This window comes from Callithrix jacchus, chromosome 4, assembly GCF_049354715.1.
Source record: "Callithrix jacchus isolate 240 chromosome 4, calJac240_pri, whole genome shotgun sequence".
Taxonomy (NCBI): Eukaryota; Metazoa; Chordata; class Mammalia; order Primates; family Cebidae; genus Callithrix; species Callithrix jacchus.
The window spans coordinates 163,985,842-164,013,645 of record NC_133505.1 but is presented as its reverse complement, the minus strand read 5'-3'; the positions used below and the strand labels follow the sequence as shown (position 1 = coordinate 164,013,645).

Here is a 27,804-nt window from a genome sequence, read left to right as displayed (position 1 = left end):
ACTACTGCTATCACACAACAATAAGGAATGAAGGCTACTAGTTCAGGCACAAACTAGACATTTTCTTAATTAGGAATTCATTTTTACTTTAAATTAAAGGCCCAAACTCCCCGTTTTATGCCCTTAAAAACAAACAAAAAAGAACAAAGCCCCTTTTGGATATAAGCGTTGAATCCCAGAAGGCAAAACTCCAGTGACACCTCATATTATTTTTAAAAGTAAAAAGGTTCTAGCTCATGGAATGATCACAGTGAATTACAAACTTTCCATGTGGTATTACAGAGCCCCAAACACTAAATGGACTCTTACTTTTCCTTATCAAAACAAGAACGGCTAAAGGGAGTCTTCTAAGGCAGATTCCCAGTCACAGGAATCAGTGGTGTGGGCTCTAAGCTTGGTGGGATTTTTTTTGTTTTGTTTTGTTTTAGATCAACTAAGGAGCAATGAAAACTTTGGGATTTACTCCTGACAGCTGGCTTTCCCTACTTAACACTGCTTGAACTTCTCTGTCCAGGTAACAAACTGTCACTGTTCCTGCTTAAGCAGAAGCAATAGACTGAGACACTGACTCCACGGTTTAACCATGTGCTATTTCATATCCCAATATATCAACATATGCATTGACTTTTATGCCCATGTATTTATATGCTCGTGTGTTTTATACTGATACTCTAGTTCGTGGGTTTTTATGTATCTGCTTTTACCTGACTCTAAAATATCAAGAGTTGCCATTTCTGAACACCTGAAGCCTACCCTATGGATTCCAAAATCTGGACAAGTAGGTGGGTCAACTGTTTTTCTTCCCTTTCTTTTATATTTCTATGTTTGTAAAAATATTTACAGTATTTGCAATACCAGGGTTATTGTGCAAAATCATCTCTCAGTTCTCAATAAAGATTTCTTGGAACATTAATTTACTTCATTTATTTATGTATACCTAGGTTATTATTTGCAATATAGAGCAATAATTATAGAGAGAATTCTTTTTTTTTCCTTTTTCTTTAATTAGCTTAACAAGAATTTTAAACATATTTCTGAAAGTTTAGGGGGTTAAATAACATGACTGCCATTGAGGCTAGATGTTGCCTTATTTAGCGAAATGATCTCCAGTAAAAGTAGGTTCCTGGGAAAGGATGCCAAGAATGAAACGGACACGGCACGTGAAGCAGCCGCTTTCCCTTTGACTACCACGTGACTCTACAGTCATTGGGCTGAGACTCTAAGCCTTCAGCTTTAGGATTACTGAGGCAAAACATCTTTATCAAATATCTAATGGGTGATACAGCTGCTGTAGACAGGAAACGTAAAATGATAAAAATAGTTGTTTTATATTTTAGATTATACTTCAATGCTGAGGCTACACTTCAAGTCACCTAAAAATTACTTTAGTTAAGAGCTTAAAAAATATATATGTATACATATTCATATACATGTGTGAAAATATGTGTCTATAAACCCATATGTACACTTAGAATATAGAAACTATATATCCAAATGATACGTTTTTAGTTTCTTTTCCAAATTCTTGTACGCAAGGCCTACTTGACTAGGAAAAGCGGCTGCTCTAACACACTTTCCACCAGATTCTCACCTGGAAGCACCTCAGAGGCTCTGCTGTCACTAACGGGAGTTATTAATCTCGGGTTTCTAAATTTCGGTGTGGAGTTTTTTGTTTTTTTTTTTAATTAACGGGATATTATTAAGAGGTTTCTAAATTTTGGCATGTGGAGATTTTTCTTTTCCTTTGGGGAATTACATTTAACAAAATGGGTCCAATGTTTTTCAAAAGTGAAAATTTGAAATAAGAACATGAGGAAAAAAGCACTAAAATCTATAATCAGGTAACAGTAAAAAAACTTCCCTCTTGCATTTTGTTTGTAAAAAATTGAGGTAAAGGTTTGAGATTCAATTTCAAGATAAGACAAATAAAAGCAATCATTTCAATTTAAAATTGCTCCAATGAGCTCATCTAATGTCCTGTTTGTAAAATCCAGCTGCCATTTCTGGTTTGGTTTTCTCTAAACTGAAACTGGGGAATGGTTCTGGATGAATAATCATGAACCGAGCAATGGGGCACAGAAATGCTGGTTCCTGCCTTGGAAGGGACTGGATTCTTAGAAGCTGGAATAGGCCTGAGATAAAGATGTACACAGTTTGACTATATATTAACTTTTCTCTCCTTAGTTAAATAAACCGAAGTTTAACTTTTACGTATCTCAATCTGTTGTCGTAACTTTAGAAAAATGTAATGAAGATGGTTTCTAATAGAATAGTTTTATTTTTCATAATTTTTAGATCTTCTAAAAAGCATTTTTATGGCACCATAATGTAGGAAAATGCATCTGCACAGAACTGACATGGTCAGGCCTCAGTTTACATGATAAATCCCGAAGAGGTCTCAAGGATGCCTCGCTAAGCTAAACCAGGGCCTCAGTTTCCCCACTGCCACACTCTTCACTTTTCCTTTGCAGCACTATGTCACACACTACATCAAACTGTATGTTTTGCACATGATTATCTGTCTGACACCCACTTTTCTGACTAGATTCTAAGTTCCAAAGGCACAGTTTGTGTGGATGTCGTGTATCACCAACGCCTAGCACGGTGCCCTGCAGGCTGGAGGCTGTGATAGCATTTTTCTCTGTGAATGATTACTCCAATGGACGAGAAGTGTTGTGAAAAGCCTGGCAGCATGCTAACAGGAATTAACAGCTGATCCAGATATCCTACAAACAGGATTTCACTGAGCATGGGACGGAATGAGTGTGGGCAGTCTAGTAAGGCTGGAGGCTGAGCAGAGGGGTTATGCCCACTACCAGCACTCAATGCCTCCACCCCAGCTTAAGGTTTGCACTGGGCAGACCATGACCACAGCCAATACCTGGTGTCTGAACAGAAGGCAACTAAAGACTTCACTGTCATCACTGACCAGGCTCCAAACATACTATCCTTGTTCAAAGACACTGGCTTTGGATGAAGGTCTTCATTTACATGCCTCCCACTGACAGTGGCAAACTGACTTGCCCTTCAGGAAGATGGTTTTACTCTTCCCAGTCGCTAAGGCCTACCTAGTACTGCTTCAGTGTTGTAAAAATTGAATCCTACGGCTGTGAAACTTTTGTGGAGGCAAGAAAAAGGAATGGAAATTGCTGTAAAATTACAGCAAGACATTATTATGGTGCCACAAATGTTTTCCTTGCATATACTTTAATTAAGCCTATAAGTACATTTTCCTCAAGTCTTTTAGGCAGATTTACATTTCAGCAGTCTTTCCCATATGCCTGGTAATATGTGTATGTGTATGTGTATGGACAAATGTTTATTTTTATTTTAGAGTGTTTTGTAACAAAACAATGATGGTTCACAGCACACTGTCAAAGCATAGAACATCTTCATCATTTTGCCTTTTCCAGACCTGCTGTTAGACAGGCTTTACTGAGGACACTATTAAGAGCAATTTTAGGTCCAAATTGAAGTGGCATCTCAGAAAGAGCAGTTAACTCTTCCGGGGTTGCATGTATTTGCGGTGATTTGATAGCAGGGATGCTGTCAGGTCCTTCATTACACTCTCCTGTGCTCCCCTTTTTGAGTTAGCATCTCATTCAAAAAAGAGGCTGTTTTTTCAACACAGAGCAATAGTCTGACATCCTCCACTGCTGTGAGCTTCATTTTCTCTTGTTACCACAGGAGCCAGAAGTTTGCTTGTAAATCCTTAATACCATTTATGGTACAGGAAGAAATCATGTATATGGAAATATTTGGAAAAATGTACAATTTCAAGTTTAATTATAATCAGAAAGCAAAGTTTACAATTCAGTTTGCTATTGTCTTACATTAAAGAAGAAAAGTCGATTTTGATAAAGTTTTCTATAGTGGATGGAGATAATCTAACTAGCAAATTAAAACACTGTGACTATCTCAAGCCTTCTTTAGAAGTCAATGAAATTAGCAAGATGAAAGTTTTAGACAATGTAATGCGGTCTACTGTTAGTCTTTGTTTTTAACAGGGTCTTATTCTTAATTACTATCTTAAGTTTTTTGTCTTTGTTTTTTTTCAAGAAGAAGTCATGCTCTGTTGCCCAGGCTGGAGTGCAGTGGTACAATCTTGGCTCACCGCAACCTCTGCCTCCCGGGTTCAAGTGATTCTCCTGCCTCAGCCTCCCGAGTAGCGGGGATTACAGGCACGTGCCACCATGCCCAGCTGATTTTTGTATTTTTAGTAGAGACGGGGTTTCACCATGTTGGCCAGGATGGTCTCGATCTCTTGACCTTGTGATCAGCCTGCCTCAGCCTCCCAAAGTGCTGGGATTACAGGCATGAGCCACTGTGCCTGGACTATTATCTTAAGTTTTGAAGATTATTGTTTTTAACCTCTGAAATTCTCCCTGTGGGCCAACACACAAATACTTTTGAAAAGTTATCCGAATTCTAACCATTAACTTGAGAGCATTACTGATTCAGAAATACTTTTCCTATTAAAAGAAGAAAACAAAACAAAAAAACCAGGGTAGACTATGAGGGCAAAACTCACAATGTTGGCTGCCTTCTGAGACTCAAAGCAAATGACATAAAGACATCAAAATACAGGAGTCGCACCCCTTCCTGCTACTTCTGATGGACATATCCTCAAAGCCCGTCTCCTATACCCATCCTAGAAGCGCTGTCTGCTATACCCATCCTCAAAGCGCTGTGTGTGCTATACCCATCCTTGAAGTGCTCAGTCTGCTATACCCATCCTAGAAGCACTGTCTGCTATACCCATCCTTGAAGCGCTGTCTGTTATACCCATCCTCAAAGCGCTGTGTGTGCTATACCCATCCTAGAAGCGCTGTCTGCTATACCCATCATAGAAGCGCTGTCTGCTATACCCATCCTAGAAGCGCTGACTGCTATACCCATCCTAGAAGCGCTGTCTGCTCTACCCATCCTAGAAGTGCTATCTGCTATACCCATCCTAGAAGCGCTCTATCTGCTATACCCATCCTAGAAGCGCTCTATCTGCTATACCCATCCTAGAAGCACTGTCTGCTATACCCATCCTAGAAGCGCTGCCTGCTATACCCATCCTAGAAGCGCTCTCTCTGCTATACCCATCCTAGAAGCGCTCTATCTGCTATACCCATCCTAGAAGCGCTCTATCTGCTATACCCATCCTAGAAGCGCTCTATCTGCTATACCCATCCTAGAAGCGCTCTATCTGCTATACCCATCCTAGAAGCGCTCTATCTGCTATACCCATCCTAGAAGCGCTGTCTGCTATACCCATCCTAGAAGCGCTATCTGCTATACCCATCCTAGAAGCGCTGTCTGCTATACCCATCCTAGAAGTGCTATCTGCTATACCCATCCTAGAAGCACTGTCTGCTATACCCATCCTAGAAGCGCTCTATCTGCTATACCCATCCTAGAAGCGCTCTATCTGCTATACCCATCCTAGAAGCACTGTCTGCTATACCCATCCTAGAAGCGCTCTCTCTGCTATACCCATCCTAGAAGCACTGTCTGCTATACCCATCCTCGAAGCGCTGTCTGCTATACCCATCCTCGAAGCGCTGTCTGCTATACCCATCCTAGAAGCTCTGTCTGCTATACCCATCCTAGAAGCGCTGTCTGCTATACCCATCCTAGAAGCCCTGTCTGCTATACCCATCCTAGAAGCGCTCTATCTGCTATACCCATCCTAGAAGCGCTGTCTGCTATACCCATCCTAGAAGCGCTGTCTGCTATACCCATCCTAGAAGCGCTCTATCTGCTATACCCATCCTAGAAGCGCTGTCTGCTATACCCATCCTAGAAGCCCTGTCTGCTCTACCCATCCTAGAAGCGCTGTCTGCTACACCCATCCTAGAAGCGCTGTCTGCTATACCCATCCTAGAAGCGCTGTCTGCTATACCCATCCTAGAAGCGCTCTCTCTGCTATACCCATCCTAGAAGCACTGTCTGCTATACCCATCCTCGAAGCGCTGTCTGCTATACCCATCCTAGAAGCGCTGTCTGCTATACCCATCCTAGAAGCGCTGTCTGCTATACCCATCCTAGAAGCGCTGTCTGCTATACCCATCCTAGAAGCCCTGTCTGCTATACCCATCCTAGAAGCGCTCTATCTGCTATACCCATCCTAGAAGCGCTGTCTGCTATACCCATCCTAGAAGCGCTGTCTGCTATACCCATCCTAGAAGCGCTCTATCTGCTATACCCATCCTAGAAGCGCTGTCTGCTATACCCATCCTAGAAGCGCTGTCTGCTATACCCATCCTAGAAGCGCTCTATCTGCTATACCCATCCTAGAAGCGCTGTCTGCTATACCCATCCTAGAAGCGCTCTATCTGCTATACCCATCCTAGAAGCGCTGTCTGCTATACCCATCCTAGAAGCGCTCTATCTGCTATACCCATCCTAGAAGCGCTGTCTGCTATACCCATCCTAGAAGCGCTGTCTGCTATACCCATCCTAGAAGCGCTGTCTGCTATACCCATCCTAGAAGCGCTCTATCTGCTATACCCATCCTAGAAGCGCTGTCTGCTATACCCATCCTAGAAGCGCTCTATCTGCTATACCCATCCTAGAAGCGCTGTCTGCTATACCCATCCTAGAAGTGCTGTCTGCTATACCCATCCTAGAAGCGCTCTATCTGCTATACCCATCCTAGAAGCGCTGTCTGCTATACCCATCCTAGAAGCGCTGTCTGCTATACCCATCCTAGAAGCGCTGTCTGCTATACCCATCCTAGAAGCGCTCTATCTGCTATACCCATCCTAGAAGCGCTGTCTGCTATACCCATCCTAGAAGCGCTGTCTGCTATACCCATCCTAGAAGCGCTCTATCTGCTATACCCATCCTAGAAGCCCTGTCTGCTATACCCATCCTAGAAGTGCTGTCTGCTATACCCATCCTAGAAGCCCTGTCTGCTATACCCATCCTAGAAGCGCTGTCTGCTATACCCATCCTAGAAGCGCTGTCTGCTATACCCATCCTAGAAGCGCTGTCTGCTATACCCATCCTAGAAGCGCTGTCTGCTATACCCATCCTAGAAGCGCTGTCTGCTATACCCATCCTAGAAGCACTCTATCTGCTATACCCATCCTAGAAGCGCTGTCTGCTATACCCATCCTAGAAGCGCTCTATCTGCTATACCCATCCTAGAAGCGCTGTCTGCTATACCCATCCTAGAAGTGCTGTCTGCTATACCCATCCTAGAAACGCTCTATCTGCTATACCCATCCTAGAAGCGCTGTCTGCTATACCCATCCTAGAAGCGCTCTATCTGCTATACCCATCCTAGAAGCCCTGTCTGCTATACCCATCCTAGAAGCCCTGTCTGCTATACCCATCCTAGAAGCACTGTCTGCTATACCCATCCTAGAAGCGCTCTATCTGCTATACCCATCCTAGAAGCCCTGTCTGCTATACCCATCCTAGAAGCGCTGTCTGCTATACCCATCCTAGAAGCGCTGTCTGCTATACCCATCCTAGAAGCGCTTTCTGTTTCATGTCGGGGCTGCAAAATCGAAACGTAGCTACAGAGAACGTAAGAGCGAATATTGCCCCTTTTTCCTCTGAAAGGGAAAATGCTGGTTATCCTAGAGCTGCATGTGAATTTTACAAACATTTAGTTGAACAACCAACTCTTCAAACCTTCAGGCTCTATCTGTTTAAATCAGTGAATGGATAATTAATAGCAGCCTCCTTCTGGGGTTTTGACCGAATTGCCAGATTCTGCACAGCTAGGTTCTTCTTCCTTCCAACCTGCCTTCCTGAGCTGTGCTCGTCAATACATTGTCTTACAGAAAGGAGCATGTTAATTGTTCCTTCTTGGCAAGTAATTGCATGTTAAGGTTTTTTTTTTTTTAATCTTTTGATTCTTTAAATGAATGTAAAATAAAAGTCACTATAGCACCATTACTTTTTTTTTCTAATGGCACAGAATTTCTTTAGTAGGAAACTAAAGGTCCAATCCTAGGGTCAGAAGAACATTGAGGCTTAAAAAATTCCCTGATACATCCATAACATTTTTGTTATAATTTATCTGTCGTAAAGAAATCAACACTTAATTTCAAGATTATCAGCAGTCTTTTGCAGAATTATTCTATTTCAACTGATTCTAACATAGGTACACATTATAAAACGAAAATTTCATTCGAATGCTAACATTTCTTCTATGTTTTTATTAAATTCAGACAAATGGGTTGAAAATAAAGCAGGGCTGATGCTACCATACCCCGACTGACTATTTACTTCCTTCAGGGAGGCGGTTTTGAAATAGACAGAACATGCAAAATACAGGTCAGGGGCCAAACTTGTCATTATGTCAATGGCTGCTATTAGTTCCCATATAAATGGAGAAGTAACACTTTTGAAAAATCTTCTCTAAGTGCAGATTGGATTAGACATTTTAGAAAAGTCACTGTGTGAAGGAGTTTCGACCCAGTTAACACACTCGCATGCTCTGAATAGAGGTGCTTCTTTGTAACAGCTTTTTCATTACCAGATACCAACTTCTTTGATGCACACAAACCTTATTCATTTTGTCACTAATATAATTACTTATAAAGAAAACCCTTTCATGGATAAATAATAAAGAAAAAGTCTTATAAAACAAATAAACAAGCAAGCATTCAAGTAGAATTAATTATCAAAAAACCCCAAAAAAAACAAAACCAAAAAAAACCAGAGCCACTTACAGGGCTTGATGGAGTCTTTGGCCAGCCTGGGCTGCTAATGCTATCACTTTCATCTCCATGAAATGAGGAGATGCTAGCAGAGCTGGGGGACATTGGGGAAGGGACTGGCAGGTTGCCTGGGGTTGGGGGCTGAGAAATACCCTGAGAGCTGTGGCTATCCTGTGGTAGAGGAATAAAAAAAAAAAAAGTGACAAAGGTAGGGCAAACTTTATTTAAAATAACAAAAAGTACATCCACTTTAACAAACTAATTTTTTATATATATATATATATAAAGACATGTACAAACAAACACACAAAACCACACATAGATAAAGGTATTAAAACAACATTCTTAATTAGTAGAATTGGGTAAGTTTGCTGGATGCTGGAGAAGGCCACTCGCCACCATGCTTACTTCAAGCTTACATGGAATGCTAAGCATGGGTTACCCCTTATGAAAGAAAGAAAAAAAAAAAAGCTGTTCACCTTATTTGTCAAATAAGGCAGGAAAGCAAAATATTAAGTATGTTGTTGCTGAGGCGGCCAAAACAGGAAGCTATAAACTGAAGGCAGAGAAAATGGCTGCAAGTACCGAAACCAGGCAAGACCCCTGCTTCTCCCCACCCCGAAGCATTTTTCTTAGGTGGGTCTTGTCCCTCCACCCGTCTCCCTCAGCCGTGAGTTAATGCCATAAGAACTAGTAACTTTCAGATCCACACCATGAAGGGGCTGGGGAAAGAAGAGAAGACTGCAAACATGTCGCACAAAATGAAGGCATGCAGAAGACACCAAACGAAAACAACGTGTCGGCCAACACCAGTGAGAGAGGACGACATGGCAGCTTTTTGCTAGGCAGACCCCACATTGCGTGCAGAGGCGAAAGGAAGTACCTTTGACTTGCTCTCGGGCTGTGGAGTGCCTTCTTCTTTGCCGTCTGCTTTGAGAGGCAGGGGCAGTTTGGATTCACCAGGAGACATCATATCTGCAAGACCCATAGATGCTAATCGAAAACAGGAGAAAGAGTTTAGGATTATATGTGCGATTCGTCAGACTATGTTCCTGCCAGCACAAGTTACAGAGTGAAGCAGGAGGCACTCGCGTTTCCCTTGTAGGAAGAGAAGAAAAAAGACATTGTAATGGGGAGCATATTAACTTCTGAAATGCAGACAGCACCGAATTCTGGCAATCCTTTTTTAACTAAAAAAAAAAAAAAAGGGCAGGCATCCTTTATGCTTAAGACCCAAACCACTGAAGGTCAACTTTTATCAACATTATTTTTTCAAAATTATTATACCTTTAAAAGAGTAAGCAACAAGTGGAAATAAGGCAAATGTTTAAATTACTAATCAGGTGTTAGAAGCAAATGCTGGTGTGCACATTTTTTACCTAGGCACTAGAGGATTTAGTGCCTTCTTCATTTCATAGGTACAAATAATCTATAGCTTGTAAAATTATTTGACATTTCCCAGTGTTTTTTTTTGAAAACCTTATCTATTGCATGTGGTCTTATCCACAATAAGGGAAGACAATCACAGCAGACAGCTTCAAAAACAATAATTAAAAATAAATTGTTGAAGGAAAGGATTTCCGAATACTTTGCAATGGCGCTGGGATCCTTTCAGTGTGTCTGAGAGCCTGTGGTCATCAACCCTCACAGCAGCTCAACCCCCCAGGTCAGAGGCCCACAGCAGCTCCAGAGTCAACACCACACTTTCTGACCCTAGGCTCAGAAATCCAATCAATTCTACCTAGGCCTCAGCATGAAAGGTTCACCGAAGAACAGCTGACTTCCACACATTCATTGCAGATACCAGCAGACATTTTCAGGTTAGAAATATGGGTTTAGATATCTTTTTAGTGGAAGAACAAGGCTACAGTAAGGAATCAGTGTAGCTATCCAGGGAATAACAGCTGAATTTCTGGAGTACCCCACTGTGAGAACCATCTCTGCAACACGGGGCTGCAACTGAGGCACTGACCAGATGTGAAGAGTCAGGGTGAGGAAGAGAGGGAAGGAGAGAGCGGGGAGAGAATGATACGCCTTGCGCAGGAGTGGGAACCAGAAACCCGGCCTATTTCAGATGAAAATAAACCTGAGGTTTTATGAACAGCGCCCATTCTACATTCTGCAAATGAAAGTGCTGGCTCAACCGAGGCGGGACACATGTAGCGTAATGTGCCAAGAAAAAAAAAAGCTTTAAAAAAGGCTCCGCAGATTGCCCACTACAAAATGATTATTGCACATATTCATGTATTACTATGTTTTAGAAAATAATTAGTTTTAATTACAGCAGTGAGAGAGTGAGCAGGCTCTGGTGAATTAGCTGGCAAGCTTTGTGGTGCTAATTTGCTAATATCGTTAGCATCACTGCAGGTTGAGACCATAGGTCCTGCCAAAAAAGCCTACCCTGCCACGTGCCCATGAGTCCACATCAGCGCACTCAACAATGCACTTTGAAATCCCGTCCTTTCCACAGGCACATTGGCTGGTTTTTCAAAGCCCATTTGCAGCTCAGTCAGTCCTTAAAGTCATCACAACACACACAAATCGTAATTGGGATGTTTGTCTTTTTTTCAAATTACTTTCAATACTTAGACTTTAAGAACTGGAACAAAAAGCTTTTTCAAGTGATGCAGCTGCAGAGAAAAATCTATTGGGATCAGCTAAAAATGCTGTTATTTTTGTGAATGTGTGAAACCTCAAGCAGCTGAGAGATATTACACCGCGAAGCCCGCCTTGTTCAAAGCAGCGGATTGGACTGCGTCCACGCAGTTCTGTCTCTGGGGACTAACGAGATATGAATTAGTAAACCTGTACATTAAAAAACACCCTTTTCAGAAGAAGAGAAGGATAAAAGAGCAGGATGAGTGTACAAAGAGGGGCTTGTTTATGGGAGTCCGCATGTCCTAGCTGGCTGACTCCGACTGGGGTCAAAGGAATGACAGCCAAAACAATTCCAGAGAAAGCGGTCAAGTCATGGCCACATGGCTCCGGCGGCGTCGAGCTTCCCCAGTGGTTTTAAGTGATAGCTTTGTCAGTATTTACAATGCATTATGTACGAGTATTATTTTGAAAGTAGGAATAGTAAGATTCTATTTTACGCATTAAATGTGTTAGTGTACACAAAAGCAACTTGTAAGCATAAAGAACTAGGCCAATATGTATTATGGAAATGACTGACTAAATTTACACTGATTTGAAAACCAGACTTACATGAATATAAACATATTGTTGGTCTGAAATTCCCCAAATTTCTTCATTCTCTATTATATATTTTAAAACAAGCATTTTGGGTGTGCGAACATAAAAATGATCAAAAGTGGGACTGCGCTATTATTTTGAGAGATAAACAGGGATAGAATTTACAGTAATACATAGTTCTATTTAGTATTTCTGCCTTATAAAATGTACATTTGATTTTACTAAATGGATCAGAAGGGCTTTCCTTACTGTGGCTTTTACCATTCTTTTTGTTGAAATGCTTCTTACCAGGATTCTCAATGAATCAGAGCAAAGAGCCATATGCCTCCCAAGGCAATGGGCCTCCGGGGCACCACTTCTCTCCCAGAAGAGAAGGGCCACTACTGCTAGTTGCTAAATCAAGGCACTATTCTTTCTCCTATTGACATGAGTAATCCGGTATGTAAAGTTCAGACATAAAAGGGGCAGTAAAGAATCTGTAACTGCAGAAAGTGCTGCTTGAGGACTGTAAATACCTTTCAAGCACCAGACTCTGGCTTTACCACTGAAATTTAAGAACTAGAATGATTTCTTAAAGTGTAAGTGTGGGTCAAGGTCCTAAGGTGGCTATTCCACACTGGACTGAATACATTCAAAAGGAACAGAAAGAACATGCGACATGAGGAAAACTGAACTTCAGCACTCATGCCTGCTTTCTTCCGCTTCCTCGACTCAGTCTCCTTACAAAGCCTGCAAAGTCATTCCCAGAAGATGGTGAAATAGGGTGAGAAACGCACAGTTCTTCTCTCCTCATGGTAATATACTAGACTGCACAGTATCTTACTGTTTTTGAAAACACAGAGGGCTGATCTATGTAGGTACATCTGTGGATGTTTGTGACTATGTTTACAAGTGGAGAGATACAAAGTCCACCATGAAGATAACACACACAGGGTCTGGGAAGAGCTTGGGAGAAGCATTGCTCCCACTGGATCTGCAAGCCCTGGAGGACCCTCCAAGGGCAGGGTGGCCGCCGAGCACCCTGGAGGCCCTGCATGCCCCGTCACTGCCACCAGCGCCCCTCCCCACCATGGCCACCCCCAGGATGCTGGCTGTGCCAGGTGGCATTCCAAGGAAAGCAGCTCCCCCAGGCACCTACAGAGTCTGGAGCCATCCATATACTTTGGCATAATCTCAGGATATAGTTTCCTCCAGTTTAAGAGATTTGGTTTTCATAATTTATCAAATCCTTTTTATCAAGCCCTTTGTATATGGGGGGAGGGCAGCAATTCACCTGAAATCATTACCCTACAGCAAGCATATGAGTGACACCCTGGCAGCCTCTGCAGACAACCCGGACCACTGGCCCCTCGGAATGGTGTTGAAGCCCCAAACCTTCCTTTGTGAGACCCCGAAGTCCCAAGACAGAAAACAGTGTTGATCCAGCTGGAAGATTGATATTCTAGGTGTAGTTTTGTGAACCTTTTCTTTTTTAAAATTTCAAAACAGCAAATCATCTGGTAAACAGCTAATACCCCACAAAGCTGGCGGCAGATCTGCCAGGAGACTGGTGAGCAGAAGACCTCCAAGTCGGTGGTCCTCAAACTTCAGCTTGCATGCATGAAAACCACCTGCAGATTCGGCCAGGGATGCGGATTCCTGGACCCCCCTCAAGGATTCTGAAGGGAGCCCCGGAATCGGTAGTTTTTACAACCACTGCAGGAGGTCTAGAGGTGGGTGGTTCTTGCTTTCTGTGATAGTGTGACTGCTTTCTTCTTTGTAAAGGCCTGCCGGAGCTGGCATACCCTGTATGGGCAGGGCACAAACAGGACACCGCGTTTGGGACTGAGCGGTACTAGGTTAGCAGAAGGACTCACTTCTGGAATGTGCCCAGCGCTCTCTGCGAGGAAGCCTGGTTCCAGTGGCACATATGGCCGCTCCTGTACTATTTATAGGTGACAGTGGGAGAAACGCCCTACATTTTGTAGAGTAACGTCTGGTGAGGCAAACTTAGAACCACAGATGGTAGATACATTTTTTGGAATTGAGATGTCCACTTTAAGATGATGGTTTATATGCAGACAAGTATAAATGACTAATGAATATCATAAAACTAAACACGAGTAAGTAAAATCTAATCAGTAACACAAGTGTTGTATTACAGTGTATTTAACAAGGGTATCTATGATTTGTAATTTTGCCCACAGTAATAAATAATTCTAACCTTTTAATCTAAATAGTTGAAACAAAACCGAAAAAGCTCTTTTAGAGGGAAAAATTCCTGCTGATCATCCTACTTCCCTTGGCATTTTAAGTGAAGAAATAGTTGTCACATTTAAACTCACACTGACTCCATTTAAATAATTACTTGCTCACTGAAGCCTGGAACAATTTGTCACTACACAGGAGGACTGTTTTTGGTCCCGCACAGTCTACAACACGATGGTTTGAACTCGGCGGAGAGAATGCCGGAATGCAGGTTCAGAAAATTCCATAGCCAGACCTGGCCATCATTTGTACTGTCCTCACTTTCTCCAAAAGTGTATTCTGATGTAGAAATACTTTGCTGTTATCACTGGTAATTTATCTGTAGGGGCCCAACCACGGAGATGGAAGGGACGGTAATCTGACCCTTTCTGGCCCATCTCTCCTGCAGTCAGGTGGACACTCCCGTGCCCTGAAGCTCACCCGGGCTCCGCCCCAATGCTGTGTGTCAGTCCTGTCTCTCTGAGAGATCAGAACACAATAGCGGCAGATTCATGTTTACCTGCCGCCAGGTGCACAGTCAGCGCTACACGGCCAGTCCTCCTCTGATGTGCATTTCACTTAATAAAGCTGGAATAAAACCAGATCAATGTGTAGCAGAAAACTGCATAAATGTCTAAATTATTAAAAATTCAGTATTTCAAAATGTACCACACAGTAAAAAATATACTACTACCCCCTATAAAAGACCGTGAGGATATATGGCCTTTTACTGAGAAGATTTCCTCTGTACAGAATAATGAATAGCTGAATTATTTGAATAATAATAATAAAAAGAAACCCTCTCTGTGAATCTCCATTAAGCTGGCAATTCCTTAGGAATACATATATCTTCTGAGGCAGGGCCCTGTGCCATCTGTTTGTTGTTGGTTGTTTTTGTGGCTCTGGGGTCCAAAGGAAGAAGGGAAAATGAGCACTGCTAATAGTAGGTGAAAATTGATTGTGTGGTTTCAATGCTCTGAAGTAATTTTATTCAAGCGAGCCAGACAAAACATAGCATGTCAAAACCCAGCACTCTGTTACCTGGGCCGGCACTGGTTAGGAAAAGAGGGGGCTTCCAGCTAACAGGCTGCTTGCGAGCTTTTACCTTCATCTCAAATGTAAAACGTCCACCAGGCTGTGGTGCATAAGCACTCAACATGGCATCAGGAAGGGCTGTTTTATTTATTCAAAAACCTTCATTTTTATCATTAGTTTCTATGTGTCCCTCTTTCACAAATATTTCAAGAGAAGTAACCACGGAATGCCAGCCTTCAGTTAGGTCCTAGAAATCAACAACGCAGAAGCTCAGACAACAGGCGAGCCCAGCCTCTCGCCACCTGTTCCACCTGACAGAAACATAAACTTCTGGGGAAGCCTTTCAAGGATGGAGAGACCAGAAGGCAGGCAAAGGCAGAGGGAATGAAAAAAGGTCATCAGAAAGAACCAAGGCTCTAGCTTTCCCATGCACTCCTAACGCATCGCGGGGCGTCGCAGGAGACCCACTGGCTAAGCCCCGCTCTGCAGCCTCTGAGGGAGGGAATCCTCCAGTGAGATCCCTTCTAACACGTGAGAAAGAGTAACAGACTGCCTGAAACACACGGCACTTTCTCATGGAAAAAGTGGCCCTCGTTGACTATAGGTAGTTATGGAACCTGAGGAGGCGGTTCAAAGGTCTTGAAGAGTCTAAGATGTGAGATGGGCACGGTTTTAGACACTCTCAATATGTTCCACACCTTGGATTCTCATCCACTGCACTCAGCAGACATGATTTTTAAGAATGCTACTATGGAGATTATAAAATGGGTTAAAAGAACTAAACACCATGAAACATTTAAAACAGTTTCCCAGTAGAGACAATCTGCACATAGCACTTATGAAGCAGCTACTTCTGAGCACACATTTAGAGATGTTTCTCTCAATGTAAAAAGTACTTCAAACCCCACTTGCTCTGCCCTTCCAACGATTTCCCCTGAAATGTGAATTTGAAATGTTTGTCTCCACCACTACTAAATGGAGAGAATTTGAGGATATTCCAGTACTAATGATATCCAAAGAGAAAGAGAACTTGGTGTGTATATTTATCAATCTCCAATGATATTTGAAATATGTCCATGTTACAAAAATACTGATTGAATAAAAATAATTTACATAAAATACAATGAAATTCTCAGTCTTAAATAGATGGAGCAAGTTTCTGAGAAGCAGAAAAGTAATAGGATTCCCACTTTCGCCAATGGATCCGTCTTCTCGAGCTGTTTGGGCAGATGCACTGGTGGAGCCTAAGAGGAGGGGAGGGAAGAGAGAGGGGCTCAGGTGCACGGAGCTGCCAAGGTTACCTGCCGAGCTGTTCACCATGGCGGGTGCCATGCTGTAGGGCGGCGCCTGCGTGTTCATCAGGCTGGAGCTGTTGTTCATGGGCTGGCTGTAGGGAGAGCTGGAAGCCATAAGTCCACTCTGGTTCATGCTGGGGAAACTGCCTTGCCTACAGGAAGAGAAAGCACAGCACACATATACCGACCGTGCACATGAGCAGCGGCATTCCCTGGCAGTCATTTCTAATAACGCATTTATGTAAGGGGTGGGGCTATAATTTTTCATGTTTGTGTAAAACAGATTATTTCCTGGAGAGAAAGGCTGAGTTCTATTTCTAGGTAACTCTTTAATACACCCTTTCAAAATTCCAACTATTACAAGTTCTGCAAATAAATTACACATTTTTAATCATGTCAAGTGTTCCAGGTTATTATTTATATAGAGGAATATAAGCAAGAAAGGGGGAGCTTGAAATAAGAACAGGAATTACAAAAGCAAGCAAAGTTAACTTCTGACTGTCAACACGACTTAGCATCCTCACATAAAAACCCAAAGGTTAAGAAATGAAAAACAAATGGGCAGTGTGGGAATGCTTTTTTAAAAAAACTTCTTTGACCTAAATTTTCTGATATAATGAACATGGGAGAAAGCAGTTCCGAAACTCTCCCCAACCCTACTATTTAACGTTGGTAATTACGTTCTATTAAAAAACATACCAATCTCCCTACATTAAAACGCCACAGTAGACATCAGACTTCCACTTCTTGTTGGCTGGGCTTTTTACGTCAGAGGAGGATGGGCACTTAGATCAGCTGTACATGTCCCTCAAAGGCAGCTGCCCGTCCCCATGGTGGTCAGACCTATGAGATCAGCTGTACATGTCCCTGATATGCAGCCACCTGTTCCCATGGTGGTCAGACCTATGAGATCAGCTGTACCTGTCCCTCACATGCAGCCACCTGTCCCCATGGTGGTCAGACCTATGAGGTGGTCTTGGTGACTTAGGCTTGTTAGTTCTGTCTTACACCCTGTCAGAGTTCTCTTCACTCTTGCAAAGAAGTCAAGGGTATTCTCTGATCTGAAGCAGATAACTGTCACACAATGTCACTTCTCTGACTGTTGGTAATGAGATGGGGGAGAGCGAGAGATTTAAACTGTGCAGTAGTGTAGAGACCCCAGGGAAAATCACAATGCCCTAAAAAGAGAGTTCACCATTGTAGTCAAGCTTTTCTTACATAAAGAGCATACCTTTAAGAAACGTTTCAAAGTTTTGGCTAGTCATGTTTCATCTTAGGGGTACAACCTCATAAGAGGGTAAAAATCCACAGAGACGCTGCCTATCTGTTCCAAATTAATTACAACCCTCTCTACCACCATTTAGCTATCACTTGCTATAATAGTTGATATTTTAAAATGAGATCCTTTAATCCTTTAATAGATTAATATAAATTTTTTTTTTGAGACGGTTTCACTGTCGCCTAGGATGAACTGTAATCGTGCGATCTCGGCTCACTGCTACCTCTGCTTTCCCAGGCTCAGGTAACTCTCCAGCCTCACCTTCCCAACTAGCTGGAACTACAGGTGTGAGCCACCAATGCCTGGCTAAGTTTTGTATTTTTGTAGAGACAGAGTTTTGTCATGTTGCCCAGGCTGGTCTTGAACTCCTGAGCTCAGAGCGATCTGCCCACCTTGGCCTCCCAAAGTGCTAGAATTACACATGTGAGCCACCACGTTTGGTCCATAAATCATTTTTAACAAAACCAATAATACACTGTTCCTTTTGTGTACCACTTTCAGTGGACTCAAATGAAAAAAGTCTGTACAAAAAGTTCAAACATAAACCATCTGAAAAATCAAGCTACCAAAGGTGTAAGTGGTCTCCTTTAAATATTAGACAAACTAGAGAAATTCTGTAGAAACTAATGCTCCATGATGGCTTGGGAAGAACATTGTTAGAAGCTGAAAGATTCTTAGGTATGAGCGTGGCTCAGGGAAACGGGTGTTACTTTAGCCTGCAATTCTTAGCTTCCTGAGGGTCCACTTTGAATAACTGCAGACTGCTAAATCAGAATTAGAATACCCTTTGGAGTTCACTAGGAACAGATCTGAGATCATCCAATGACTTCCAATTAACCTCTAGGTCATCACATACGTCTGCACACATTGCACAGTAGCTATCAACATATCCCTACATGGTTCGGGGCTTTACGTCATCTGGTAGAGTGTTGGCATTAATTCATCATCTTGTAGAGTGTTGGCATGAATACCTAGAGGTATCCCTTCTGAGGTGTTCTTCAAACAAGGGACAATTTAGCATTTATGCAACTGCTCCAAAAATGGCACCGGTTGGGACTGCTCTCAGTTTCTTAGCAGATCAATCACTAAAGGGCACCTTCACTTGTGGATGGTTATGTGTTCTGGAAGGTTACTGCCTTCAAGAACTGTGAACTCCTTCAAGAACTGTGCCTCCAAGTCACAGCCAATTTGGGCCCATTCTCCAAGATGCATGGTAGTGGCCACTGGTCTGTGATGGCTGCCCTCGACACTTTCCTGAAAGCAAGCCCTGCCTCTCCACTTAGCTTTCAGCTATGCCTTTTGCAGCACTGAGCTCTTTCTTTTGCATGTTTGCACATCTTGGTTCTTCTAGGTACGGAAGCCTCCTGAGAGGAGGATCTGGGCCTAATTAATCTTTGCACAAGAGAGTTGCTAAAAAAAAAAAAAAAAAGAATTGTTAAAGGGATGAATTACCAGAGAACATTTTTATTCTTGTAAAAAGGCATTACAAAGGATGGTCGCCTTTTCAAGCTTCCATTAAATTCTGTCTCATATATAACGAATGTGTATAAAACTAATGGTTCCTTGAGACACTTGTTTATACTAAGGTAAAAAAAGAGAATCAGAATAGAAAATCCACCCGGCAAATGACTGAATGAAGTAACCATCCAACCCTAACCTAAGGTTTCTCTCCCAAGTCAGCACTGTCCATCTTTAATCACCAGAAAACGATGAAGGCTTACATTACAGGTTTTAAGAAACACCTTTAAACTAACAATGCCAAAAAAAAAACCAATCAAAGACTCAAAGGTCCACGCTGTGGTGTCAGTTGCTGGTTACAATGGTCCCTAAAGTACATCTGTAGTTTTAAGTTTGGTTAAAAAGCCAGGGGTCTTGACTCTGCCACTGGAGCTCTGAGAGCTTTGGTCCTTTGGATTTCAGTCTTTACAACTGAACCAGGGGGCCTGGCAATGATTGTGACAGTACTTTATTAAGTATTGACAGCATGCCTGGTGCAAATTCTAGGCATACACTTTTAATGTTTTGAATTCCTGGAGGAAGGTAGGTGGAGTTGTGCTCAAATATTAATAAAGGTGATGAAGACCAGAAAGGTTAAGTAACTTGCCTAAAGTCACACAGCTAGTACGCGGCAGAGACAGAATTCCCCACACCTACTAACAGTGCGGTATACTCTGCTTCTTTCTCTGTGGGACTCTAACCCTCCTAACCCTCAGTGACACCATGTACCCGGCTCCTGGCAGCCTGCTGCAGCACACCTTTCCATCCATCTGGTGTATGGACCTGTGGTTGTAGAAAGCTGTCAAAGCAGAGGTGTAAACTCTATGGGTGTCCTGGAATACAGGCTTCAGGGAGCTGGCCAGAGTGAGGGGTCATGAATCCAACAGCTCCTTGGACAGCAGCTGCAGGCCTGCTGGGCCTCCAAGTCAGGAAATGAGTCCTCCCAGGAGCGCAGGCCACACATGGCCAGGGCAGAGCAGCGGGCGCTTGTCTGAGTGGGGAGAGCCAGTCTTTCTCCATTGCGGTGGAAATCCTATCTGCTCTTGCTTGAGAAACTACTGCCAAGATCTTGGTAACTTTGCACAAGCGGGATGGCCATTATGCCAAAAGAAGGCTGGGACTGCACGCCACTGCTTCTGGGAAGTGGAGACAGTGGGTTCTGTGAGCGACTCCTGAGATGGCTGTGGCTCTCACTCACCCAGCACTCCTGCTTCCCCCAGTGTTGCTAACCTAGGCGGATTCTGTGGCTCGCAACAAAAAGCTCCTTGCTTGGTGGGGCTGAAAATATCATGTCCGACACCACAGCGACCTGGGTTCCGAGACGACCTCAGCAGCAGCTGGGATGTTCCAGAGCAGCGGTCCCTGACCGCTGTGCCCCTTCCGACCAATGCAACATTTGGACAGCTCCAAATAAATCAGGAGCGTGAAGAAGCAAATCACTTGCTTTTTTCAAAAGCAAACAGCAACAAGACAAAAACAGGCAAAAATATGAATTGAAATGAGCAGAATGTTTCCAATGTGAAACCTACAGAAACCTAAGCTGTACCTAGGAGAGCAAAGCACCCCAGCTGGACCCTTGGGCTCTGGCTCCCAAGGGGTCTGCAGGCTTAGTGTTTGTTATAAAGGACAACTGTCCTGACCCTACAGGTGCCGAGTCCATGGCTGTAGCAATGACTGCCCAGGAGCGCCTCGGCGGGTAAGGAGACAAACATTTACAGTCATTCAGTAGATGCACACTGTGGGGGTGACCCTGGCTGGGTGGTGCTGCCCCCAGATCCCAGGGGCTGAATGGCACTGCTCCCTCCTCTTCTTAAACAGCAATGTTCAAATTGGGGAGTTACAACTTAAACATGCTGACCTGCAGAATAACCCGAAGAACTTTATTTAAATTTGGTTGGGACCAGATGTATTTAAAATCTGTCATGCTATAACTAAAACCAAATTGTTATCAGGAGAATTCGGAAAGTGGGGCCTGCAAGCACATTTCTCTAAAGTACTCCCCGTTCCTGCCGTCGCGCTGCACACATACACCAACAGTTCTACTTTTTCCTTTTATTCATTCGCTTTGGCGATTTCTCTAACATTACATGTTCACATGCCAACAAAGGGCTGGCTTTGGGGAGAAAAAGCCCAAAGCAAACACCAATTTCCAAGAAACGATTTCCACTGGTACAGTGTGAAAACATAAAGAGGAATATCGCTTCCCACAACAGTTTGCGTTCAGCAGAACTGAAATAAAATATTGGTATGAAATTTTATGGAGTACCCACATCTTTCTAAACATCTGGTTTTAAAGTCAACTACAATAAAATTTAAAATAAAGTCTATACATAATGTTGGTACTTTAGAGAAGAATATTTAGGCCTTATCATCTTAGCAATCAACACTGTATTTTCTTAACAGTGATAGATGGTGAAGTGTGAGGTTATCTTTAAAATGAATGGGTTTCTGATACAGTTCTTTGGAGAAGGGTAGGGACAGACAGAAGAATTGGAGACCCTGTGAGTGAAGCCACTTTAGAGTCCCATCCCAGTGGCAGGTACATGGGAAGCTTCGGCACACCCACTGCAAATACCACCCTTGAATTATGTTCGGAATTGAGAATCGCGCAATGCATGCTTTCTTGGGAAAGTGAGTGTGAGTGCCAGCTCTACATAACTTTCTCTGTATGAACTGTCACTGTAGATGTAGCTGAGTGATGAAGCCAGAAAAGATTGCTCACTGACAAAATCAACTAGGCTGACACTAAAATTTGGGGCATTTTATCACTTAAACCCAAGTCATCAGAACCAGGACTTAAAACCTTGAAAAGCTCCAGTTCGAGCAGTTAATTTCAAAATGTGTTACTTTATTCCCTCGGAAGGATCCACTTGCATACATAACATTACACAGGATGCCCTATTTACCTATTTAAAATGGTTGATAAACACAAATTCTTCTCACATGTATCCAGCATCACTAGTGAAACAGATTTTCAACCCGAATTACAAGGTGACTCTTCCAAAGCAGTACTGAAAAAGAGAATCTCAGTCGAGATTATTTTAAATTTAATATTTTAAGAGGGAAAAACACTCTGTGTGCCTTCCTCCCCCCACCAAAATACAATCAAAACAGAAAATAAGGCTGTCAAGCCCTGGTCAATTTTTGGTGTGGCTAATCCATCAGCGTGCTTGCGGCAACAACTGCATTAGCAATTCTGGTGGCAAAATAATGTAATTTCAACAAGCCAGTGACTCTGGCTAGGAATCAATCCTGTGGCAGTAAAGTGGCATTTGTCTCATTAGACAAAAGACAAAGAATAGAAGTGCCTTGATTTTAAAATGTAGATTCCTGTAAAAACATATAACCATGTGCTATTACAAAAATAGATTCTACCCCTTTTGCTCCAGGAGACATGCTAGAAATAATTAAAATTAATCAGAAATGCCTTCTGCTTAGTTGACAGTTATGGACATTTGTCCAAGATGAGTGTTTTAAAATAAGTACAAGAGAGGGGTAGGAAGAAATGGGCACCACAGCCAGCCAAGATGGAAAACAAATGCAGCCAGGAAAACGACCAGGGCAGTGGGCGTGGCGCGGCAACCAACATGTGGCTTGAAGGAGAGGTTTATGCACTGCGCAAGCTCATAGGAAGGTGAGCACAGTAAAACGGTCCCAAGGAAGGGATGATGTCCCCTCCTCCCCTCAGATGCAGCCAATGTGTGGCTTGAAGGAGAGGTCTATGCACTGCGCGAGTTCACAGGAAGGTGAGCACAGAAGACGGTCCCAAGGAAGGGATGACATCCCCTCCTCCCCTCAGATGCAACCAATGAGTGGCTTGAAGGAGAAGTCTATGCACCGGGTGAGCTCACAGGAAGGCAAGCTGAGAAAAGGGCCCCAAGGAAGAAATGACATCCCCTCCTCCCCTCAGATCTGAGTGACCAGTCCATTGGAATTAACCAGGTGAGGAGAGGAGAAAAGAGAAACAGCAAATTGAAATGCCCTGGGGCACGCAGGAGCCTCTCTCCAGGAGAAAATATGGAAGAGCAAAATAAGAAGTGAGAGTGGTGGCCGGGTGCGGTGGCTCAAGCCTGTAATCCCAGCACTTTGGGAGGCCGAGGCGGGTGGATCACGAGGTCAACAGATTGAGATCATCCTGGTCAACATGGTGAAACCCTGTCTCTACTAAAAATATAAAAAATTAGCTGGGCATGGTGGTGTGTGCCGGTAATCCCAGCTACTCGGGAGGCTGAGGCAGGAGAATTGTCTGAACCCAGGAGGCGGAGGTTGCGGTGAGCCGAGGTCGCGCCATTGCACTCCAGCCTGGGTAACAAGAGCGAAACTCCATCTCAGAAAAAAAAAAAGAAAAAAGAAAAAAGAAGTGAGAGTGGTAAGGGCAGGCTGATGGTTCTCTGGGTCTTTATCCTCAGAGAAACAGGAGACTCAGGGTTTTATATGTAGGAGCAATGGCATTAAAATATGTTTATTTTAAAGACACCGTTCTCTGGCCGTGTTGGGAAGAATACATCAGAGGCAGGAAGAAGGAACGTTAAGGCCAACCATCAGGAGGCTGTAGCACAGCCCAAGGAAGAGATGATGGCGCCTCAGAACAGGTGGTGGAGCACAACAGAGAGAGCTGAGCAACGTGGTGGAGGTGAAACGGACAGGATGTGGTGATGAATTAGATCCTGCAGGGGAAAGCAAAGTTGTGCCGAGATGTCTCCTAGGTGTCCAGCTTGTGCAAATAAAGAACACCAGGGGACTTAGTTTTGGACATATGGACAGGGTCTGGCTTTGACAGGCCTCTGAGCACCTAGTGTCGCACAGACAGGTGGACCATCAGGTCAGGAAGCAGAGGATTTGGGGTCCTCTTTTTGCCCTATGCAGGAACCCCCTTTACAAGACTTCCTGAGTCTTGTCCAAGTCTTCCCCCGCTGGCAAATGTGACCTGTTTTCAAGGCAGCCTGTTCACTCAAAGCTCCCACGTGTCCAATGCTGGCAGACAAGCTGGAGAAGAAGTTACCAGCTACCTTTCAGGCCCCTGGTAATAACTCCCCAAACCCTTTGGTAGCTGATATGTTTATGATTTATTTTTTTCCTTTAATAATGGGCAGAGAAGATACTGTCTTGCCACAGCTTTATGAAAGAGAACTTCTAAGTAAAGGATCAGTAGTAACTTTGTCACCACACTCTCAAGAATCATCTTTTTAGTGGCTACGCCTTAGCTCTTCAGAATAGAATTCCTCCCTGGCATGTCTTTGCCTGGGCCTTTAAAATGTGGCACTGCCCACAGGGCCCCTTGTTTTCAAAGCGTTTCTCCTGATTGTCTCCACATTTCTCCAAAGAGCTGTGTTTCTGACTCATGCAACTTGGCAAAGCTCTTCTCACTAAGCACCGAGGCATACTGCATATTCCAGTCTGGATTTCTTAAAAGCCTCTAACATCAGAAACATTTTTCCCTTTTGTTCATGCTTCACACACGCTTCCCAGAGGGTTCCGACCTGTTACCAGCTCTGCTCCTGGTGCTCCCTGCTGAAACAGCACCTGTTGTACAGTTTCAAGGTTTTCTTCCTTTTTGCCTCAATGCAGGTAACCAGTTTTAGTTGTTCCTAAAGCAGCTGACTGATCTTCACCTTTCCTCTCAAAGCAACCAGGAGAAAACGTAGAGCTCCAGGGTTCTGAGGCCAGAGGCCTCCTTGTCAGGGTGTGAAGAAAATGCAAAAACGTTGTCTGGCTGCTTGAATTTGAGCAACTGATAACTAAGGATGTTCTCTTCATCTGCGAAGTTGATCTGGCTTTGTAAAGCCCGTTGTTCTGTTACTGTGAACTCCTTACTGGCAACCATACAAAAGTGAACCACAGTACCGCGAAGGTATTTAGTACGAGATTTTGATTTCAGCTCCTCCCTGCTGATCCCCAGCTCACGGGCTCCCTCAAGTGTGCAGCATGGATGAGGGCCACAGCATGGAGCAGTGGGTCCCAAATCCTGTCTTTTCCCTGCAATAAAAGACTCCCCAAAACTTTGGGGGTTTTGGTATCACGTTGCATCCCGCTGATCTCTGTAAACGGCACAGTTCCCTGGTCTGGTGAAACTAGATCCATATAGCATGAAGGAAGCATTAGCTGCCACGGATGTCACCCACAGAAAGGACACCCACGGATGTCACCCACAGAAAGGACACCCACGGATGTCACCCACAGAAAGGACACCCACGGATGTCACCCACAGAAAGGACACCCACGGATGTCACCCACAGAAAGGACACCCATGGATGTCACCCACAGAAAGGACACCCATGGATGTCACCCACAGAAAGCGTCCTTTCTACTCTATTCTATTTAAGGATCTTTACTTAAAAAATTTATCTTGAGATCATTAAGAAAAGATCTCAGTTATTTCCACGAAGGGCTATTACTTCTCAGTGCTCTTTGATTCTAGGACATCCCCTTCCAGGGTCACAAGCTGTAAAGGAGGGTGAACTGCTAATCCCAAGTGGCTTAGCTGCTGAGGAGCCACAGGAGCAGAGTGGAGGGAGCAGGTGTCTTAGAGGTCTGCAGCCGTGCAGCCTCAGACACACAGAGCATATCAGCCTGGCAATACTTGGAGTAGATAATTCCTGATGGACAAACCTGAGTTTTAGAAGTGCAAGAGTGAGGCATGCATAGATCTTACATACAGTCATCTGCTGCTCATGCCTTATCAGACCTGTTGGTAGGCTTAAGAAAATGAATCTGGGTCCTGAGTTCTCCATCCTGTATTACTATGTCACGGCAATATTGTGTAAAATATTCAATAAACAATGTGCTGGTCCAGGAAACAGAAAAGCAGCAATTTCTGATTTAAAAAAAAAAATCCTCCTAAAAATTCTTAAGAGATTTCCCGAGTTAGGGTGGCCTGGGCCACAAAGTTATATAATTTGGTCAAGCCAAACACTGTGGACAGTTAGGGTTAAAATGCAGGGAGGCCTTGCAAGCTGAGCAAAGCTAGAGTTCTTCATGTCCTCACCAGTCACGCTGTGCAGGACAGGATTCAGACAGGCTGGAGTTCTTACCTGGCAGGAATTTTAACAATCAAAACCAATCCAGTATGAGTTAATTTTTAAAATAAGGGCCAGAATCTTACAGGTTTCTGTCTGTGAGTTTTTGTTACTTATTTATTGATTGATTTACTTAGAGACAGGGTCTCCTGTTTCACTCCAGGCTGGAGTGCACTGGTATGATCCTTGCTCACTGAAACCTTGACCTTCTGGCCTCAATTGGTTCTCCCACCTCAGCCCCCCAACTACCTGGAACTAGGGGTGTGCACTACCATGCCTAGCTCATTGTTTTTTTTACTTTTTTTTTAAGAGACTGGCTCACTCTGTTACCCAGGCTGCTTCTGAACTCCTGGCCTCAAGTGATTCTCCTACCTTGGCAGCCCAAAGTATTGGGATTACAGGCATGAGCCACTGTGCCTGGACTGTTTGGTATTTTAAAATCTTCATAATGGCAGAAATGGAGTTCAAAAGAAGAATGAAGACCAAGATTAAGAGAAATCTTAGCATCTTAGCAAGCTGCTTCTCATACTGCTTATTGTTACTAAGATGCCCTGTCACCCACACTTTCCAAACCGAAAGCTGCAATATACTAAGACACAGTCATAACCTCTTCACCACTTACAAACCTTTTCTGCTGCCTTCAGCCCAAAACACTGTTGAGGTGATCAGATTTCAGGGCTGAGAAAATTCACCACCTGCCAGTCATTAGTCTGACACCTGGCAGGCTGGCATCACTGGCCACTGCCACTCCCTGATGCACACATGTAATTTCAAAGATCCCCGCCTTTCGTAACTCAGAATCACGGGGGTTTGCTGGGCTGCGCTGCGGATGACTCCCAGCGATGGGTGTGCTCTAATGCTGGTTCCTGCTGTGACGATCCCATGACATCTGGTGTGAGCACATGCATCTACGGGGGCAGTATGCAGACAGAGCTGCGAAGCTGGAAGTGAAGACAAGTGGCACAGACACTGGGGCAGACCCTCGGGCTGGTGTGCAAGCCACTGTGAGCCACCTCTGAGTGGGGACAGCCACCAGCTGAGAGAGGGTCAGAACCAGACACAGAGAAGAGAAATTCTGAATGAAGAGCGCAGGCGAGGTGTGGTGGGGGACTGAGTATTTCAGAGGAAGAGGAAGATACTGAGGCCTGAAAGGAGGCAAAAAGGCAGAAATCAAGACAAAGCCTTCAGGAAGACAAGCTGCCATGACCGACAGATTGCAGAGCCTGAGTCAGGGTCAGATTGGCGCAGACTCGAGCATCTGATGCTGCCCAGCTCTCCCAGGGCGAGCCTGTGAGCTCCCCAAGTGACGTTCCTCAGGAAGGCCACATAAGGAAGAAGTGAAGAAGTTTCCGGGGCACGCCTCCCAGCCCTCCCCCTCCATGCCTAGTCCGTGCTCTGCAGTGCCAGTTATCTCTGAGGGCACCCCCAGACCTGAGTTGGCTTCTACACCAGAACCGCCGGGGGATGGTGAAGTTCAGGCTCCCGCGCCTTGGCCCCTGGGCTGGGTGAGGGTGTACAGCATCTGTCGAGAATATCTGGGTGACGCTCAGCAGTGACTTGGGGTGCCTCATGGCCTCTGGTCCCTCTGCTGT

The 27,804-nt window shown here is 43.9% G+C and overlaps 1 protein-coding gene across 11 annotated transcripts in view; it reads right to left on the bottom strand.

Moving 5' to 3' along the window:
- Window positions 1-27,804, bottom strand: part of ARID1B (AT-rich interaction domain 1B) — a 437,005-nt gene that overhangs the window by 29,597 nt on the left and 379,604 nt on the right. For 6 of the 11 annotated variants that reach the window (XM_035297021.3, XM_035297023.3, XM_035297026.3 and 3 more), the window contains 3 exons: window positions 16,427-16,572; window positions 9,553-9,662; window positions 8,682-8,840 (listed from right to left, as the gene is read on the bottom strand). In XM_035297021.3, coding sequence (XP_035152912.2) covers window positions 8,682-8,840; window positions 9,553-9,662; window positions 16,427-16,572 — 415 coding nt within the window. Of the gene's footprint in view, window positions 1-8,681; window positions 8,841-9,552; window positions 9,663-16,426; window positions 16,573-27,804 lie in introns of those variants that run through there. The other 5 variants (XM_035297024.3, XM_035297027.3, XM_078370353.1 and 2 more) reach the window with 2 other exon arrangements.